The sequence below is a fragment of the Cervus elaphus genome, chromosome 7 (genome assembly GCF_910594005.1).
Source record: "Cervus elaphus chromosome 7, mCerEla1.1, whole genome shotgun sequence".
NCBI lineage: Eukaryota > Metazoa > Chordata > Mammalia > Artiodactyla > Cervidae > Cervus > Cervus elaphus.
This window is the reverse complement of record NC_057821.1, coordinates 30986183-31007419: the sequence shown is the minus strand read 5'-3', so window position 1 is coordinate 31007419 and position 21237 is coordinate 30986183. Positions and strand designations below refer to the sequence as shown.

At 40.4% G+C, this 21237-nt stretch overlaps 2 protein-coding genes across 3 annotated transcripts; both read right to left on the bottom strand.

Annotated features, from left to right (window-relative positions):
* Window positions 1-148: 148 nt before the first annotated feature.
* On the bottom strand, window positions 149-14448 carry LOC122697397 (glyceraldehyde-3-phosphate dehydrogenase-like). 2 transcript variants are annotated; one of them, XM_043908220.1, is made up of 2 exons: window positions 14436-14448; window positions 149-1270 (listed from the first exon to the last, which is right to left on the bottom strand). In XM_043908220.1, the coding sequence occupies exon 2, from the start codon at window positions 1231-1233 to the stop codon at window positions 352-354; it is 882 nt and encodes a 293-aa protein (XP_043764155.1). In that variant the 5' UTR covers window positions 1234-1270; window positions 14436-14448; the 3' UTR covers window positions 149-351. The 2 variants fall into 2 exon arrangements, with proteins under 2 accessions (XP_043764155.1, XP_043764154.1); XM_043908219.1 differs by lacking the exon at window positions 14436-14448 and adding an exon at window positions 4710-4714 and having other exon boundaries at window positions 149-1353.
* Window positions 10402-11340, bottom strand: LOC122697421 (putative olfactory receptor 2B8). The gene has a single exon (XM_043908244.1). The coding sequence runs from the start codon at window positions 11338-11340 to the stop codon at window positions 10402-10404; it is 939 nt and encodes a 312-aa protein (XP_043764179.1).
* Window positions 14449-21237: the final 6789 nt, after the last annotated feature.

Here is a 21237-nt window from a genome sequence, read left to right as displayed (position 1 = left end):
AAAAAAAACACAAAAACTGCATATATAAATAAGAACTCACTCAGTTACTTAACTTTAAATATAAGTTAATTTTCACCTAATATTCATAACCAAATTTTTTCTTTGTTTCATAATTAAATTTATTTATATATATATATATTTGGGGGGGGGGGATAGGGTACTTTTATTGATGGTACAAGACAAGGCAGGGCTCCCTAAGCCCCTCCCCTTCCTCAGGGCCTTGGGGATGGAAACTGTGGAGGTCGGGAGATTCTCAGTGTGGTGGAGGATCAGGTGGGGCAAGGACTCCCCAGCAGCTGAGGAACTCTCTCTTCCTCTCGTGCTCCCGCTGGGGCTGGGGGTTCAGGGACCTTACTCCTTGGAGGCCATGTGGACCATGAGGTCCACCACCCTGTTGCTGTAGCCGAATTCACTGTCGTACCAGGAAATGAGCTTGACAAAGTGGTCTTTGAGGGCAATGCCAGCTCCAGCATCGAAGGTAGAAGAGTGAGTATCGCTGTTGAAGTCGCAGGAGACAACCTGGTCCTCAGTGTAGCCTAGAATGCCCTTCAGAGGGCCCTCTGACACCTGCTTCACCACCTTCTTGATCTCATCATACTTGGCAGGTTTCTCCAGGCGGCAGATCAGATCCACAACGGACACGTTGAGGGTGGGCACACGGAAGGCCATGCCAGTGAGCTTCCCATTGAGCTCAGGGATGACCTTGCCCACGGCCTTGGCAGCGCCTGTAGAAGCAGGGATGATGTTCTGGGCAGCCCCTCGGCCATCACGCCACAGCTTCCCGGAGGGGCCATCCACGGTCTTCTGGGTGGCAGTGATAGCGTGGACGGTGGTCATGAGTTCCTCCATGATGTCGAAGTGGTCATGAATGACCTTGGCCAGGGGGGCCAAGCAGTTGGTTGTGCAGGAGGCATTGCTGACAATCTTGAGGGTGTTGTTATACTTCTCGTGGTTCACGCCCATCACAAACATGGGGGCATCGGCAGAAGGCGCAGAGATGATGACCTTCTTGGCGCCACCCTTCAAGTGAGCCCCAGGCTTCTCCATGGTAGTGAAGACCCCAGTGGACCCCACCACATACTCAGCACCAGCATCACCCCACTTGATGTTGGCGGGATCTCGCTCCTGGAAGATGGTGATGGCCTTTCCATTGATGACAAGCTTCCCATTCTCCGCCTTGACTGTGCCGTGGAACTTGCCATGGGTGGAATCATACTGGAACATGTAGACCATGTAGTGAAGCTCAATGAAGGGGTCATTGATGGCGACGATGTCCACTTTGCCAGAATTAAAAGCAGCCCTGGTGACCAGGCGCCCAATGCGGCTGAATCCGTTCACTCCGACCTTCACCATCTTGTTGCAGAGATGCGGCTGGCACAGCACGAAAGTTACAGCTATCTGTCGAACAGGCAGGAGCAGAGAGCCAAATTTACTTATTTTTAATTGAAGGGGAATTGTTTTACAGTATTGTGTTGGCTTCTGCCAAACATCAATATGAATCAGCCATAGGTATACCTATGTCCCTTCCCTCTTGAGCCTCCCTCCACATCCTACTCCTCTAGGTTTTACAGAGCCCCTGTTTGAGTCCCTGAGTCATAAAGCAAATTATAACCAACTTCTAAGAGATCACAGAATTAAAGTTTAGGCAGATTTTAATGTTCAAGGTAATATATTAAACGGCAACAACCACATTTTACTCCCAAACTTCTAATGTGGCTAATGAAAAATATCAAGTCCTCTATGACATTGTTCATTTGCTATCAGAGAGTTGCAATAATTTACTTATACAAACAGAAAAACTATTGACTTTTTAAATGGAACTTCCATGGTTTCCTACAGCTCAACTTGTCTTTCCATTTACGATGGACATGATTGAGTTAATCAAGATAGCCATAATTGCTAAAGTAAATTGAAACAAATTTGAAGGGTATTGTGTGTATTGAAGTTTGAAGATCAATCAATTTCAAAACAACTTATACACTTGACTACACAAGGAAAAGGCAGGAATACTTAACATCTGTCTATGGAAGGCTTTGGCCTAACCATCAAATGCAGCTTCAAAAAATATAAAATCTCTTCTTTTCCCACTAGAACGCATTTTGTTTCAGAGTAATAGACCACTGCTAGTTAATAGTATAAGCTGTCTCAGAGAAAGCTATTTAGGTTTGAAGCATCTTGGTTTTTATATGTTATTAGTCAGAAAAGCACAGAGCTTACATTTTATAGCCAGCCATTGCCCATATAAGCATAAATTCTTTTTTTTAATAACATTCTATCCCTAGAGAGAAACTATCTCTTCCTTAAAATAGTCTTAATTAGAATTTTCTCAGTAATCTCTCCACTAGTTAAATCCCAACATAATATTTATAAGGAGGCCGAGGAAAGACCAATATGTCACAGGGTGTCCAGAGATGGAGAGAATCAGAGGCCTGCTGTTAACATATCTTCCTGGTTCAGTCTTGCTGATGCAAATATTAATTGGCAAAATAATGTTGCATAATAATTTGACATTTTCTAGTAATGCTTACTTGAAATTATATGCTTTTTTCCTATGCTATTTTTCAAAATTCTTGTTTTATATTGGAATATAATACAACAAAAGCATGATCTATTTTTTAGAAAATCTACAACTGAAGATTCATCAAAATAAAATCACTATTAAAGACCCTGTTAAGAGGATAATAAGATAAGCTACAAACTGGAAGAAAATATTTTCAAACTGCTTCTCATAGATCTTGAGTGATCAAGCCTGGTCCCTGGTCCCAAAGTTAAATCTTACTCAGAGATCACAAATCTGACATCATTCACCATAAGCTATCAGCAGTATACTTACATATTTGAAAAGTTATTCCCTGATGGCCCAACTTCCAATCAGCCTCCATCTAGATGCTGAATGAGATTCTCCCTTTGAGAACATTAAGAGGGCTTGACAAGCCTTCAAATGTGGGAGCCACTAAGAATAAGTTGGAGCAGAAATACTCCACAATTGTTGACAAGCTACACCTCTGCCTGAGAGAGAAGGTGGGGGACAGAAACAGCGGTAAACAGAGACAGACGCTTCGTTAAGCTACTGGGTTGTCAGGGTCTTTTTCTTATAGCAGCCTAGTCTTTAATTCAACTAATAGAGTTTTCCTCTCACATTTCTGGATTTTCCTCCCAATCTCGTGAAGAGTCTCAAAATTCTCTATTCAGTTCATTTCAGTCACTCAGTAGTGTCCGACTCTTTGCAACCCCATGAACCACAGAATGCCAGGCCTCCTTGTCCATCACCAACTCCCGGGGTTTATTCAAACTCATGTCCATCGAGTCAGTGATGCCATCCAGCCATATCATCCTCTGTCATCCCCTTCTCCTCCTGCCCCCAATCCCTCCTAGCATCAGGGGCTTTTCCAGTGAGTAAACTCTTTGCATGAGGTGGCCAAAGTATTGGAGTTTCAGCTTCAGCATCAGTCCTTCCAATGAACACCCAGGACTGATCTCCTTTAGGATGGACTAGTTGGATCTCCTTGCAGTCCAAGGAACTCTCAAGAGTCTTCTCCAACACCACAGTTCAAAAGCATCATTTTTCAGCACTCAGCTTTCTTCACAGTCCAACCCTCACATCCATACATGACCACTGGAAAAACCATAGTCTTGACTAGATGGACCTTTGTTGGCAAAGTGAAGTGAAGTCACTCGGTCATATCCGACTCTTTGCGACCCCACAGAATGACTGTAGCCTACCAGGCTCCTCTGTCCATGGGATTTCCCAGGCATGAATACTGGAGTGGGTTGCCATTCCCTTCTCCAGGGGATCTTCCCGACCCAGGGATTGAACCCGGGTCTTCCACATTGCAGGCAGATGCTTTACCATCTGAGCCACCAGGGAAGTTGGCTAAGTAATGTCTCTGCTTTTTAATATGCTATCTAGGTTGGTCATAACTTTCCTTCCAAGGAGTGAGCATCCTTTAATTTCATGGCTGCAGTCACCATCTGCAGTGATTCTGGAGCCCAAAAAAATAAAGTCTGACACTGTTTCCACTGTTTCCCCATCTATTTCCCATGAAGTGATGGGACCAGATGCCATGATCTTAGTTTTCTGAATGTTGAGCTTTAAGCCAACTTTTTCACTCTCCTCTTTCACCTTCATCAAGAGGCTTTTAAGTTCCTCTTCACTTTCTGCCATAAGGGTGGTGTCATCTGCATATCTGAGGTTATTGATATTTCTCCCGGCAATCTTGTTTCCAGCTTGTGCTTCTTCCAGCCCCACATTTCTCATGATGTACTCTGCATATAAGTTAAATAAGCAGGGTGACAATATACAGCCTTGATGCACTCCTTTTCCTATTTGGAGCCAGTCTGTTGTTCCATGTTCAGTTCTGTTGCTTCCTGATCTGCATGCAGGTTTCTCAAGAGGCAGATCAAGTGGTCTGGTATTCCCATCTCTTGAAGAATTTTCCACAGTTTATTATGATCCACACAGTCAAAGACTTTGGCATAGTCAGTAAAGCAGAAATAGATGTTTTTCTGGAACTCTCTTGCTTTTTCGATGATTCAGCAGATATTGGCAATTTGATCTCTGGTTCCTCTGCCTTTTCTAAAACCAGCTTGAACATCTGGAAGTTCACGGTTCATGTATTGCTGAAGCCTGGCTTGGAGAATTTTGAGCATTACTTTACTAGTGGTAAATTCTCTATTACCCAATCATTAAATGTTGAGGTGCCTCAAACCTTGGTCTTCAGTCTTCTTCTTTCTCTAAAATCTCTCCTCATGTAATATCCTTCATTCTTTTGGTTCCCAGGAGTAATGACCATTAGCAGTTGCTAGAAAAAAAAAAAAAAAATGGAATCTGGGTAATGAACTCTAACCATTGTTTTTGTCTTTTCCTTGGTGCTTAGTCTTGTTTCACTTTTTCATAGGGTACCTGATACAGAGGCATTGCGCCCCAAACCTCAGCTCAGGGGACTGTGTGCAGAAGCGCTGCAGATGACTAAATTCTAGATGTTGGCAGCAGGCCATAGCAGACACACCGCACCTGGCACTGGGGTGTGGAGCCACAGGCAACACAAGCGCACCTGCCTGGGGAGAAGCCTGCCACCCGCTTCCGGATGATGAGAGAACCCAATCAAGCAACCTGCAGGTGGGCTGCCCAGCATAGGGCATACTCTAGATGCTGAGCTCCCATTTCTTCATTTTATGATTAAAGAGTAAAACTTGCCTTTCCTTCTACTTTTTTAAAATATTTATTTATTTTTATGAATTTATTTGTCTCTGCCAGGTCTTAGTTGCGGCATGCAGGACCTAGTTGACCAACCAAGGATCAAACCCAGGTCCCCTGCACTGGGAGTGCAGCGTCTTAGCCACTGGCCCCCAGGGAAGCTCCTTCCTTGACTTCTGAACTGAACTCTATCCTGTTCTATTGGCACAATCAACACCCAGCAGAAGGCCATTTTTTAGAGCCCAATTTCAAAGCGTTGGTGCCAGTTGCAAATGTCTTTGACAGTCAGAAACTCCAAACTTTGTATTTATGATCCAGATTATTTTCATAGGTCACCAGACTCTTTGTCATACTCTAGGCTTTCCAGAAAAGAACTTGAAACAAAGGTTTATGCACAAGCACTTAATGCAGAATGACATACAGGATCAAGAGTGAAAGAAAGGGAACAGAAGAGGAAGGAAAGCAGACTTGTCAAGGATACATTATCAAATTCGCCATTAGTATGGAGTAACTAGGTGCTCAATCACGTTTGTCCCCCTGAAGCATTTCTTAGGAGACATCCAACAGATCCCCAACACAGGAGAAGAAAGGAAAAATAATCTACACATCAGCTCTCATTACCCATTAGTCAAATCTTCACTCTGAATCTGAGCAGTCCCATGTAGGAGCCATCCTGGTGACAGGCCCCACTGTGTTCCTACTTACTGATTTGTTCACTTTGTTTGTTAACATTTGGCCATGCTGTGTGGCATGTGGATCTTAGTTTCCTGACCAGAGATGGAACCCTCGACTGCTGCAGTGGAAGCAGGACTCTTAACCACTGGGCCACCAGGAAAGACATTCCACTGATTGGATTTTTTTCTTTTGTTTTGGCTGCGCTCAGTCTTTGTTGCGGCTCTTCATTGCTCCATGTAGACTTTCTCTAGCTGCGGTGCAAGGAATTCTCACTGCTATGGCTTCTCTTTGGGGACCACGGGCTCTAGGGCAGGCCGGCTTCAGAGGTGTGGCTCATGGGATCTAGAGAGCTGGCTGGGTAGCTGTGGCACATGGCCTTAGTTGCTTCGCATCATGTAGGAACTTCCTAGACCAGGAATGTAACTTGTGTTCGCTGCATTGGCAGCAGGATTTTACCACTAGACTAGCAGGGAAGCCCCCAACTTACTGGTGACTGGGGAAAGAGGCTATGGAAATACACTGTGACCTCCTAGATCTTCCATGTGGAACAAAGAACAGACCCTAACAGTTACTATTTATGGAGGTAAAGAATGCGCAAAGAAAGACAGGACAGGCAAGCAGGAGAGTAGCCATAACTTAAACAATAAATCGATCACAAGGACTTGGAAACTGGCCTTCACCATATGAACATTCCAGGCCATCCTACTGGAAGACGAGAGATCACATCAAGGAGACGGAAACCATGCCAGCTGTGGCAATCCTGGATCAGGAAACCCTAAGCAGACCCAGTAGCGAACTGCAGGCATTTGAGTGAATCCAGCCAAGATCAGAAGAACTATCCAGCTAAGCTTAGCCCAAACATTCCATTTGAATGTAGGGTTCCAAAGAATAGCAAGGAGAGATAAGAAAGCCTTCCTCAGTGATCAATGCAAAGAAATAGAGGAAAACAACAGAATGGGAAAGACTAGAGATCTCTTCAAGAAAATTAGAGATACCAAGGGAACATTTCATGCAAAGATGGGTTCAATAAAGGACAGAAATTGTATGGACCTAACAGAAGCAGAAGATATTAAGACGATGTGGCAAGAATACCCAGAAGAACTGTACGAAAAAGATCTTCACGACCCAGATAATCACAATGGTGTGATCACTCACCTAGAGCCAGACATCCTGGAATGTGAAGTCAAGTGGGCTTTAGAAAGCATCACTATGAACACAGCTAGTGGATGTGATGGAATTCCAGTTGAGCTATTTCAAATCTTGAAAGATGATGCTGTGAAAGTGGTGCACTCAATATGCCAGCAAATTTGGAAAACTCAGCAGTGGCCACAGGACTGGAAAAGGTCAGTTTTCATTCCAATCCTCAAGAAGGAATTCATAGGGCTTGGACTCCATCTGAGGCCTGTCCGTGCTGATCGTGCTCGGCCACCTCTCCAGTGAACTCTCTGCTTAGTGCCTATGGGAACGACAATGGAAGAATAAGACCCCCTCCGGACAGGGGAACCTTGAAGATCATATCCAGGTTACTCATCACGTAAGAGAAAACAGACACTAATCACCCCTGCATCCAGACAGTATCTATCGGAATGTAACCACAGGCTTATCGGTTATTAACTGGTTGGAGTGTAACCTCGGGCTTATTGATTATTAACTGTTTGAACACATAACACGTGAATGACGGGGTTATTATGATTGTATTTACCCTTCCTTTGTAAGCCTCAAGGGACTTGGGGTGGTGGGTTTGGACACATACACATGAGGTATAAAAGATTTTCACAATTGCTGGTCGGGGTCCTTGGCTAAGATGAGACTCTGCCTTGGGCCCACCGATGTAATAAACTGCACTCCACTATCTGCATTGTCCTTCTGAGTGAGTTTGTTTCCCCAGAAAGTGTGGCTATAACAATCCCAAAGAAAGGCAATGCCAAAGAATGCTCAAACTACCGCACGATTGCACTCATCTCACATGCTAGAAAGTAATGCTCAAAACTCTCCAAGCCAGGCTTCAACAATACGTGAACCGTGAACTTCCAGATGCTCAAGCTGGTTTTAGAAAAGGCAGAGGAACCAGAGATCAAATTGCCAACATCCGCTGGATCATTGAAAAAGCAAGAGAGTTCCAGAAAAGCATCTACTTCTGCTTTATTGACTATGCCAAAGCCTTTGTGTGGATCACAATAAACTGTAGAAAATTCTTCAAGAGATGGGAATACCAGACCACTTGATCTGCCTCTTGAGAAACCTGTATGCAGGTCAGGAAGCAACAGTTAGAACTGGACATGGAACAACAGACTGGTTCCAAATTGGAAAAGGAGTACATCCAGGCTGTATATTGTCACCCTGCTTATTTAACTTATATGCAGAGTACATCATGAGAAACGCTGGGCTGGAAGAAGCACAAGCTGAAATCAACATTGCCGGGAGAAATATCAATAAGCTCAGATATGCAGATGACACCACCCTTATGGCAGAAAGTGAAGAGGAACTGAAAAGCCTCTTGATGAAGGTGAAAGAGGAGAGTGACAAAGTTGGCTTAAAGCTCAACATTCAGAAAACTATGATCATGGCATCTGGTCCTGTCATGAGAGGGTAACAGGCAGGAAGGCCAGGGGTCTCCAAACGGAGGAAATAGGATGAAAGCGTCAGACATTTTTATCTCTCTTAAGTGGCAGGAGGAAACAAACTGGCAATATTTTTTTCCTTCTCTCTACAAATTTAAAAGGAGGTTTCTCTTAAAATGCTGTGTTGCCATGACACCTAGTTTCACCTGAAGCTAACTATTCTCAAACCTTGAGTTAACCAATACATTTTTTCTTATGGAAATGTTTGTCCTAAGCTATGTTAACGTGCTATGCATTTACCCCAGACTCTGTAAATTCCGCCAAATGGCTCAGAAACTACTTGACAGACCAGTATGTTATACTCAGATATTGTTCCCCTAATCTATGTAAATGAAACTATTTGTTTGGTAATCTGCCCTTCTACAAGATTCAAGTCAATCGTTTTATGGCCTGGGATGAATTCTCTGGTGCCAAGATTATCACAAAATGCAATTTATGGATGAGGGGCCTGGTGCCATTCTGAGTTTTAAGACATTCCTTTCTTTTCATTAACAGACTGCAAGTGACTATATAACATCCAGCTGAAGACTAGCAGGCGGATACTCTTTCTGCCCCCTTCTGATGTCTATGTCAGAAGCCTTCTCTATCTCCTTTATACTTTAATAAAACTTTATTACACAAAAACTCTGAGCGATCCAGCCTCGTCTCTGACCCCGTATTGAATTCATCTTCTCCGGAGGCCAAGAACCGGCGTCTTATCATTCAGCAACAACCTTTCAATCACTTCATGGGAAACAGATGGGGAAACAGTGGAAACAGTATCAGACTTTATTTTGGGGGGCTCCAAAAATCACTGCAGATGGTGATTGCAGCCAAGAAATGAAAAGACGCTTACTCCCTGGAAGGAAAGTTATGACCAACCTAGATAGCATAGTAAAAAGCAGAGACATTACTTTGCTAACAAAGGGCCGTCTAGTCAAGGCTATGGTTTTTCCAGTGGTCATGTATGGATGTGAGAGTTGGACTGTGAAGAAAGCTGAGCACCAAAGAATTGATGCTTTTGAACTGTGGTGTTGGAGAAGACTCTTGAGGGTCCCTTGGGCTGCAAGGAGATCCAACCAGTCCATCCTAAAGGAGATCAGTCTTGGGTATTCATTGGAAGGACTGATGCTGAGGCTGAAACTCCAATACTTGGCTACCTCATGAGAAGAGTTGACTCATTGGAAAAGACCCTGATGCTGGGAGGGATTGAGGGCAGGAGGAGAAGGGGACGACAGAGGATGAGATGGCTGGATGGCATCACCGACTTGATGGACATGAGTTTGAGTAAATTCCGGGAGTTGGTGATGGACAGGGAGGCCTGGTGTGCTGCGATTCATGGGGTCGCAAAGAGCTGGGCACGACTGAGCGACTGAACTGAACTGAACTGATCTGAAGGTTAGCCCAGCTAATCTTTATCTCATAATTGTGAGATAAATTAATGATTGGTGTTTTAATCAACTAATTTTTGAAGTGATTTGCTTTATAGAAAAAGCTGATATCTACCCTGTGTCATCTGAAGACATGTGTTGTAGCAGTAGCAAATCTTTGGAGATAATAAAATGTAAATATTCCTTACAGCATTTCAGTGGTTTCTTGTTCTTATTTTGGCTGTGTTTTCATATGATATATTCACATATCATTTTGAAAACAGATGTGGAATAATGTACCTAAAAGGGAGTGCAAACAAGAAGCTTTAAAAAACAGTAACTACAAAACAGATGCTGTCAGAACACTGAATCTGCATCTCTGGAAGTTGAAATAAATACAGGAACTTAGAATTTGACCACTCACTTTTCAAAGGGAATGAAGTAAACAAATTCCCTTCCGAGTTGTCAGAGGGAATTTTAGATGACTCATGGGGCATACATATATATCTAAATAGATTTGCCATTCAAAGTCCTTCCATTAAACTGTCCTCCGCACCCATCATCTGGAGTCAGACTCCTTCCAAAGCACCTTCTCCATTGCTCCCTTCACATCTTTGTTCCTCAGTGTATATATGAGGGGGTTGGTCATGGGGATAATGACAGTGTAGAAGAGAGACATGAACTTGTCCTGATCCTGGGAGTCGTTGCTGCTGGGCTGATAATACACATACATGGCTGTGCCAAAGAATAGGGAGACCACCGTGAGGTGGGATCCACACGTGCCAAATGCTTTTCTCTGTCCTGCAGTGGACTTGATTCTTAAGACCGCCCTGACAATCAGACCATAGGAGAACATGATTAATGAAACAGGTGTGAGAAGAATGATGACACTGGTAAAGAAGATCGAATACACATTCATAGTGGTGTCAACACAGGCAAGTTTGAGAAAAGGAGGGATCTCACAAAGGAAGTGGTCTAATTTATTTCTCCCACAAAGTGGTAAAAGGAAGATGAGAACTGTCTGCAGTAAGGAGTTGGCAAAACCAATGATCCATGAAGCAGAAGCCAGCAGGGCACACAGACGGGGGTGCATGATTACTGTGTAGTGAAGGGGCCTGCAAACAGCGGCATAGCGGTCAAATGCCATAACTCCTAGGAGAAGACATTCTGTACATCCCAAACCCAGAGAAATGAACATTTGAACTACACAACCACCATAGGAGATGGATTTGTCTGCTCCACTGAGATTAACCAGGAACTGGGGAACGATGCTGGTGGTGTAGCACATGTCCAAAAAGCTCAGGTTAGAGAGGAAAAAGTACATAGGGGTGTGAAGACATGGGTCCAAGTAGGACAATACAATGATGGTTGAGTTTCCCAGCAAAGTGAAGATGTAGAAGATCAAAAGAATGACCAAGAGGACCAGCTCAAGTTGAGGCCTGTCAGAGAAACCTAGTAGGATAAACCCAGTGAAAGAACTTCCATTTTTCTGTTCCATCCTCTGCTAGCACAGGGCTCCTGTCAAACCAAGCATTTAACAATTTATAAAAGGTATTTTCCAAAACAGAGCAGGTTGAAGAGGAAAATCTATCATGTTCAAAGGCATGGCCACAGGATTTTATGTACAACTATTTGAATAAATCATGTACCCATTGAAATTGATACATCTTAACTCAATTAGTTCTATACTGTTCACAAAAAGTTATATATTGATATTTAATACAATAAAATAATAAGTAAAATACTAAAATCAAATAATGAACCTTGGTTTGCATCAATCATAGATATAATATGTCTTTCAGATTGAGATTAATACGACTGAAGTACAATCATTATATATGTACATTTTAGACAAATTGGAAATAAGGGAAAATCAAGGCAGAATGATTAGAAAGAGTAAGAAGGATGTAGTCAGAGGGAGAAAGTTTATTTTAAATATGTATCTCATAATTCTATATAACTGTATGTGTACATACCTCACATGTAATTGAATAATACAAAAAAAATCTCTAAAATGCATTCAGATATAGAATTTTATAAGCTAGAACATAGTTATACAAAGGATTATATTACATTTGAAATATCACTAAGAGTGCTGCATGCATGGCAGAATTGTTGTCTCTCTACTCCTAATACATTATATTTGTGAATGCTAACCCCAATCTTTTTGTATAGTAGTAAAAAATAAACCCATTCAATCGAAAATATCACCATTCAATTACAGTGCTTAACGCTTGCCCTTGAGTTACCTAAAATTACTATACCATTTTAACAAGAACTCCAAAACTTTATTCACTGTGCATAGTCAGTTCATGGGCTTCCCTGATGACTCATGAGTAAAGAACCTGCCTGCCAATGAAGGAGATACAGGAAATGTGGGCTCAGTCCCTGCATTGGGAAGATACACTGGAGAAGAAAATGGCAACCCACTCTAGTACAGAGAAACTGCTGGGCTACAGTCCATGGAGTCGTAAAGACTCAGACATGACTTAGTGACCAAACAACAAAAATACTCAGTTCACAGCAGAAGTTCAAAACCAGTGATCATCACTTACCTCTTCTTTCTGTTGATTCCATTTTCAGGTATTACCAGCAACTAAAATGCCTGGAATTCCTAAAGAAGATAGGATTATTCACTATCAACATTTTAATCAAGATAAATATTTTTTAAAGATATCCAGTTGTGTAATCTGTGTACAAAGTGTAATGCTTTACAACACTCCCTATGATAAATAATTAGATAGATAAATATATACAAACACAGATGCACTGTCAATGCAATGACAGGTCAAAAATAGGATGTAAAACTAAAAGTATTAATAATATGAGGGAAGATATAAAGAAAAGTACACTTTGGTATTATAAAAATCTAAAAACATCCATTTACATTAGGATTACATTAAGCTTAGCCAAGATTATTAAAGTCCTAAATTTGTAAACAAAAATTAGGTCTCTTTGATATCAAAGGTTGTGTTTTTAGCAAACACATTGCTTTACTGCCAGACATGAATATATTGAAATTCAAAGGACACCACTGCAGATGGCAGGGTTTACAATTTCATAAGATTTAATCCTTTCTTTGATTTCTTATAAAAATGTGATCCGTGGTATCCAAACAGGAGTCTATATAGAAAAAAATTTATAACAGAATTATAAAATTTTGACAGATAGTCTAAATGTGCAATGACAGGATATATTCCCTGACACCTGCTCAGAAGAGCAAATACAACCTATGTCTCAGTCTCATGAACATATATACAAATATTGACACATTCATCCTAGATGAACTGCTAGAAAAGTTTTCTAAATGTACCTAATAAAGGAAGCATTCACCAAAGTGAAGGGAAATATAAAATGTTAATTCGTCAAAGGAAAACACTAATTCAGTAACAGACCAGTGTAATGAAACAATGATATAATTTATCATCATATCAATAAGGACCAGAAAGGCAGTTGATAAAAGAGAAAATCTTGTCAAGATGAAGTTGTTCAAACCATGTGCAACTATACAGAATAATATTCATTTATTAAAAGAAGGATGCTGAATGACTAGGTATCTGACAGGTCTAAAAATGAATGATTTCAGATTAAAAAATTTAATATCAGACAACAACAAACAAAAGCAACACCAACTAAAACAGAAGAAAAGAATGTAATGTCTTTGTATGTTACAATGATTCCAGTCCAAGTGGAGATTACACTGGAAGGTAATTAGGATACCAATGTCATATTAGTCTTCTTTAAATTCTTTTTCTCTAAAGAAATTCAGGAAGTTATCCCTTCCTGAGGAAACCAGATATGGGGAACGTCAATGTGCAAGATGCATCATCACAATGATCTCAAGAGTACATTCTGCTGGCCTGGGTCACACCAATCCCTTGCTCCTTCCCTACTCAGCACCCACGCTTCCTAAAGCTGTTTGCACCACCACGGAAGGCAATGTTCCAAGGTAAGGGATATTGTTTGGCTAAGGTTAAGTGGGAAATTTTTATTTCCTTCCTACCACATTTAAAGAATTCTGCTTTTTAATTGAGAATTATCATCTATGTTAAAATATGTATCAATTGAACTAATGCAATAAGGAATACTGATATGTATGAGACAACTACATAAATAATAAAAATTAGAAATATTAAGCACATTCATCCTAGCTACAAGAACAACAAATACTATCCTTGGTAACCATCATGATATGACATGAAATAGGCAAGTTCTGCTATACAAGCTACATATCAATAAATACTTGGATACAAAAGAGAAATCATTGAAAAAATCAAAGTATATGTATGTATGTATAGAAAATATTAAGTAGGTAAAATTAAACAGATTCTATGATATAAAGATGACATCTTACATAACAATTATTTTTTAAAACAATACAATAGAAAATTATATCTCACAAGAACACAATTCTACTATACTAATTAAGAGAAGAGGCATCAAATGAGAAAGGTTAAATACTTAATACAGACACATATCACTGGTAGAGGTATATTTACAATTATAATAACTATATATTCAGTTCAGTTCAGTCGCGCAGTCATGTCCGACTTTTTGCCACCCCATGAATTGCAGTATGCCAGGCCTCCCTGTCCATCACCAACTCCAGGAGTTTGCCCAAGCTGATGGCCATTGAGTTGGTGATGCCATCCAGCCATCTAATCCTCTGTCGTCACCTTCTCCTCCTGCCCCCAATCCTTCCCAGCATTAGGGGATTTTCCAATGAGTCAACTCTTCGCATGAGGTGGCCAAAGTATTGGAGTTTCAGCCTCAACATTAGTCCTTCCAATGAACACCTAGGACTGATCTCCTTTAGGATGGACTGGTTGGATCTCCTTGCAGCCCAAGGGACTCTCAAGAGTCTTCTCCAACAGTTCACAAGCATCAATTTTTCGGCACTCAGCTTTCCTCACAGTCCAAATCTCACATCCATACATGACCACTGGGAAAACCATAGCCTTGACTAGACAGACCTTTGTTGGCAAAGCAATGTCTCTGCTTTTTAATATACTATCCAGATTGGTCATAACTTTCCTTCCAAAGAGTAAGGGTCTTTTAATTTCATGGCTGCAATCACCATCTGCAGTGATTCTGGAGCCCAAAAAAATAAAGTCTGACACTGTTTCCACTGTTTCCCCATCTATTTCCCATGAAGTGATGGGACCAGATGCCATGATCTTAGTTTTCTGAATGTTGAGCTTTAAGCCAACTTTTTCACTCTCCTCTTTCACCTTCATCAAGAGGCTTTTTAGTTTCTCTTCACTTTCTGCCATAAGGGTGGTGTCATCTGCATATCTGAGATTATTGATATTTCTCCCGGCAATCTTGTTTCCAGCTTGTGCTTCTTCCAGCCCCACGTTTCTCGTGATGTACTCTGCATATAAGTTAAATAAGCAGGGTGACAATATACAGCCTTTATGTACTCCTTTTCCTATTTGGAACCAGTCTGTTATTCCATGTCCAGTTCTAACTGTTGCTTCCTGATCTGCATACAGGTTTCTCAAGAGGCAGATCAAGTGGTCTGGTATTCCCATCTCTTGAAGAATTTTCCACGGTTTATTGTGATCCACACAGTCAAAGGCTTTGGCATAGCCAAGAAAGCAAAAGTAGATGATTTTTGGAACTCTCTTGCTTTTTTGATTATCCAGAGGATGTTGGCATTGTTGATGTCTGGTTCCTCTGCCTTTTCTAAAACCAGCTTGAACATTTGGAAGTTCATGGTTCACATATTGTTGAAGCCTGGCTTGGAGAATTTTGAGCATGACTTTCTAGCCTGTGAGATGAGTGCAATTGTGTGGTAGTTTGAGCATTCTTTGGCATTGCCTTTCTTTGGGATTGGAATGAAAACTGACCTTTTCCAGTCCTGTGACCACTGCTGAGTTTTCCAAATTTGCTGGCATATTGAGTGTACCACTTTCACAGCATCATCTTTCAGGATTTGAAATAGCTCAACTGGAATTCCATCACATCCACTAGCTTTGTTCGTAGTGATGCTTCCTAAGGCCCACTTGACTTCACATTCCAGGATGTCTGGCTCTAGCTGAGTGTGAGTGATCACACCATCATGATTATCTGGGTCATGAAGATCTTTTTTGTACAGTTCTTCTGTGTATTCTTGCCACCTCTTCTTAATATCTTCTGCTTCTGTTAGGTCCACACAATTTCTGTCCTTTATCGAACCCATCTTTACATGAAATCTTCCCTTGGTATCTCTAATTTTCTTGAAGAGATCTCTAGTCTTTCCCATTCTGTTGTTTTCCTCTATTTCTTTGCATTGATCACTGAGGAAGGCTTTCTTATCTCTCCTTGCTATTCTTTCGAACTCTGCATTCAGATGGGAATATCTTTCCTTTTCTCCTTTGCTTCTCTTCTTTTCACAGCTATTAGTAAGTCCTCCTCAAGCAGCCATTTTGCTTTTTTGCATTTCTTTTCCATGTGGATGCTCTTGATCCCTGTCTCCTCTACAATGTCACGAACCTCCATCAATAGTTCATCAGGCACTCTGTCTATCAGATCTAGTCCCTTAAATCTATTTCTCACTCCACTGTGTAATCATAAGGGATTAGATTTGGGTCATACCTGAATGGTCTAGTGGTTTCCCTACTTTCTTCAATTTCAGTCTGTATTTGGCAATAAGGAGTTCATGATCTGAGCCACAGTCAGCTCCTGGTCTTGTTTTTGCTGACTGTATAGAGCTTCTCCATCTTTGGCTGCAAAGAATATAATCAATCTGATTTCAGTGTTGACCATCTGGTGATGTCCATGTGTAGAATCTTCTCTTGTGTTGTTGGAAGAGGGTGTTTGCTATGACCAGTGTGTTCTCTTGGCAAAACTCTAATAGCCTCTGCCCTGCTTCATTCTGTGCTCCAAGGCCAAATGTGCCTGTTACTCCGGGTGTTTCTTGACTTCCTACTTTTGCATTCCAATCCCCTATAATGAAGAGGATATCTTTTTTGGGTGTTCATTCTAAAAGGTCTTGTAGGTCTTCATAGAACTGTTCAACTTCAGCTTCTTCAGTGTTACTGGTTGGGCATAGGCTTGGATTACTATGATATTGAATGGTTTGCCTTGGAAATGAACAGAGATCATTCTGTCATTTTGAGATTGCATCCAAGTACTGCATTTCGAATTCTTTTTTTGACCATGATGGCTACTCCATTTCTTGTAAAGGATTCCTGCCCACAGTAGTAGATATAATGGTCATCTGAGTTAAATTCACCCATTCCAGTCCATCTTAGTTCACTGATTCCTAGAATGTCGACGTATATTACTGAGACATAACTAACATTTTAGTGGAAGAAGAAGTATTTCAAGAAAACTAGCTACTTGCTGTGCAAACCAAACATCTTAAAGACAGAAGATCTCAAGATAATGTCTCTTAAGGTATCTCAAATTATGCAACATTCACTGACAAATTTAAAGTTCAAACTCTACCCTATCCAGTTCCTCAAGGAATCCTGAAAAGGTGCAGACAAAATCCCTGCAGACTCAGAGCCATAACTGAATCACCTTTGCCTTAATAATCCTTCTGTCTTGGCTTATCTCTGATACATTAGGACTGGTCCCTAATAGTAATGAAGGACTTATAAATGAGGAGGAAGTGGATCTATCATGGTATGAGAAATAACAGTTCTAATCAGTATGGACAACGTTTGGCCAGGTTGGGAAAGAGAGGCTTTAGTAGGAATTCCTTTGCAAGCTGTTTATTGATCAAATGTTCTCAGGATAAAGAGAAGCAAAGAGCAAAATAGAGTGGACAATGCCAAGCAAGGATGTGATCACAAATGGAATAGCATAAGCCTGATCCGAGAGAAATCTGGAACAGGACTGTCCAACAGAACTATCTGCTGATAAAAAGTATTCTATCTTCACTAACACAATCACTGCTACCCACATGCTGCTGACTGAGCATTTCAAGGGTGGCAGCTAAGGAACTGAAGTTTAAATTCAAATTTAATTCATGTTAATTTAAATACCTAGTCACTTAAATGTGACGAGTTACTAGTATACAGAATAACAAGCTATGAAGCGTGCATTGTGTCAGATGTAGCTCCACTTGACCCAAAGGCAGCCTTTTATATATCCCAAGAGTCTGTCATTGACTGCAAGCTGACCCAACCAAGTTCAGGAGACCTCCTGGCGATGTGGCTCCCATTCAACTGATGGCAATTTTCTGAAGAAGGAATGGGCTCTGAAGCTATCAGTCAATACTCATTACAAATATGGTGTGGACCGGTGCACCCACCAGCCAGTAGAAAAGATCTGAGCTGGACACCGAAAGCATTCATACAAAACCTAAAGTCCATTCATACAAAATGTAGAGTCCATTCATAATTGTGTGCAAAGATGAAAGGACAGGCACCAGTGTACACTGCACATCACCTCAGTGCAAGTCCGTCAAAAAATTGTCTTTTGCCTTATTCACCAATAAATTAAACATTCAGATCACCTTTTCTGACCCATGTTTCTCCTCTCAAATTGATATTTCTCCTCAGTTGGAGAATGATCGTTTTTCATTAACAATAAATTCAAAAATGCATTGACACAATAACCATGAAATGGACCTTCAGTGCTGTAACTGTCAAACTAGCATTTGGAACATTGCGTATGTTCATTTCTTTGAGAAAAATGAACATTTTAAAACTACAGATATTGACAATACACTTTGAGAAACATTATGTAATTTCAGAGCAAATAGGAGCTGAGGAAAAAATGAAAGTGTAGAGTCTAACATGTTCACATTCACATATATGCTATTATTCAATTACTGAAGGACATGTTTTATGACAACCAAATACCCTGAATTTAAATTCTTTCATATATCCATATTGAGACATAATGAATACACTACAATAGGATGAAATGTCTAGGAACACAAAGTTGGCTTCCATAAGGAACACTTAAGTTTAGTTCTTAAATTTGATGAATTTCTATAGGAGTTTCTGTTTCTTTTGCCAACTGACATGTATGTTACTCAAATTAGCTTTTAAGGAACACTTGCAACTGAAAACAAACGAACTTACCAATTCTTAAATTACCAAAGAGATCACGATCCAGTCCTCTTAATCTTATCCACCTTATGTGAGTGTACTAAGCTCATTCCCTATCTCATTTCCAGTTCCTGCCTTTAACACAGTACTGGGCATTGGAACCTGTGTATGTAGACTAAGGACACAGATTGTATGAAATGGGTACACAGGTTGACTCTACCAACTCGGAATTGGGATATCCTTAATTTTCCTTAAGCAAGAAGATGCTTTCTCTTGATAACTTCAAATACCTTCACAGGGTCCTGAAGATTGGCATTCTGTCTAGCTGGTAGGATGACATAGGAAGGCAATTTCAAACTCTCAGGATTCCTTCTGAATATAATGCCTTGGCTCTATGATGGAGAGCTCATTATGAAAGCATGAGATTGGTATGAAACTGCAACATAATGATCTGGTGAAAACAGTTTACCCGACTGAAGTCTCTGGGGAATGTATGTCCTGTACTGTTAATTGGCTGATGTCACCTAGCTGCCCAGAGATGACAATCCTCAGGGAAAATGAATATCAAGGAGAACGCAAGAGGATACTTAATCTGCCTCTTTTATAACTTCTTATAATTGACAGAGGTCAGAAATTCCCTTGATTTCTCAGTTATCTTAACTCTCCTCTTTTAATGATTTAGATATTTTACTAAACACTTGATATTTTTTCATACAATTGCAAAAAAAATTATCCATATATAAATAAGAACTCATTCAGTTACTTAATTTTAAATGTAAATTAATTTTTATCTAATATTCATAACCAACTTTTAAGGAATCACAGAGTTACCAATTAGGCAGTTTCTATCTCATCTTTAAGGTAAATATATTAAAGGCCAACCACCACATTTTACTCCCAAACTTCTAATATGGGTAAGGAAAAACTACCAGTCCTCTATGACATTGTTCAATTTCTATCTGAAAGTTGTAATGATTTACATAAACAAACAGAAAAATTATTGACTTTTTAAGTGAAACGTCCATGGTTTGTTTAAGTTCAACTCAATTTTGCATTTATTTCCACATGACTGAGTTAAACAAGATAGCCATAATCCTTAAAGTAAACTGAAAGAAACTTGATGGATATTGTGTGTTTTGAAGTTTGAAGATCAATTAATTTCAAAACAACTTATACACTTGACTATACAGGCAAAAGGCAGGAATAATTAGCATCTGTCCATGGAAGGCTTTGGCCAAAACCATCAAAAGCAGCTTCAAAAAATATACAATCTCTTCTCTCCACTAGAACACATTTTCTTTCAGAGTAATAGACAACTTCTAGTTAGTTGTATATCTAAGGGAAAGCTATTCAGGTTTGAAGTATCTTGGTTTTTATGTCATTAATCAGACAAGCATACATATCTTCCATAACTAATTTACATGCTATAGCCAAGCATTTCCCATAGAATCATAAATACACTTTTTAAAATATATTTTAACCATAGGGAAAATTATCTTTTCCTTAAAATACTCTTAGAATAGAATTTTCTCAGTAATCTACTAGTTAAATTGCATGGTAATATTTATAAGGAGGTCGAGTAAAGATTAGTATTGCATAGGGTGTCCAGAAATGGAGGGAATTACAGACCTGAAATTAACATTTCTTCCCATTTCCATCTTGATGTTGTGCAAATATTAACTGGAAAAATAACATTGGATAATAATTTGACATTATCTAGAATGTGATGTGGATGTGATGGACAATGGAAGTAAAGTCTGATACTGAAAAGAGCAATACTGCATAGGAACCTGGAATGTTAGGTCCATCAGTTCAATTCAGTCGCTCAGTCGTCTCCGACTCTTTGCAACCCCATGAACCGCAGTATGCCAGGCCTCCCTGTCCATCACCAACTCCCGGAGTCCACCCAAACCCATGACCATCGTGTCGGTGATGCCATCCAACCATCTCATCCTCTGTCATCCCCTTTTCCTCCTGCCGTCAATCTTTCCCAGCATTGGGGTCTTTTCAAATGACACAGCTCTCTGCATCAGGTCCCCAAAGTATTAGAGTTTCAGCTTCAACATAAGTCCCTCCAATGAACACACAGGACTGATCTCCTTTAGGATGGACTGGTTGGATCTCCTTGCAGTCCAAGGGACTCTCAAGAGTCTTCTCCAACACCACAGTTCAAAAGCATCAATTCTTCGGCACTCAGTTTTCTTTATAGTCCAACTCTCACATCCATACATGACTACTGGAAAAACCATAGCCTTGACTAGACAGACCTTTGTTGGTAAAGTAATGTCTCTGCTTTTTAATATGCTGTCTAGGTTGGTCATAACTTTCCTTCCAAGGAGTAAGCGTCTTTTAATTTCATGGCTGCAATCACCATCTGCAGTGACTTTGGAGCCCAGAAAAATAAA

Excerpts from the sequence above, each read along its gene's own strand:
- LOC122697421 (XM_043908244.1), bottom strand. The coding sequence starts at position 11,340 with ATGGAACAGAAAAATGGAAGTTCTTTCACTGGGTTTATCCTACTAGGT.
- LOC122697397 (XM_043908219.1), bottom strand. The coding sequence starts at position 1,353 with ATGGTGAAGGTCGGAGTGAACGGATTCAGCCGCATTGGGCGCCTGGTC.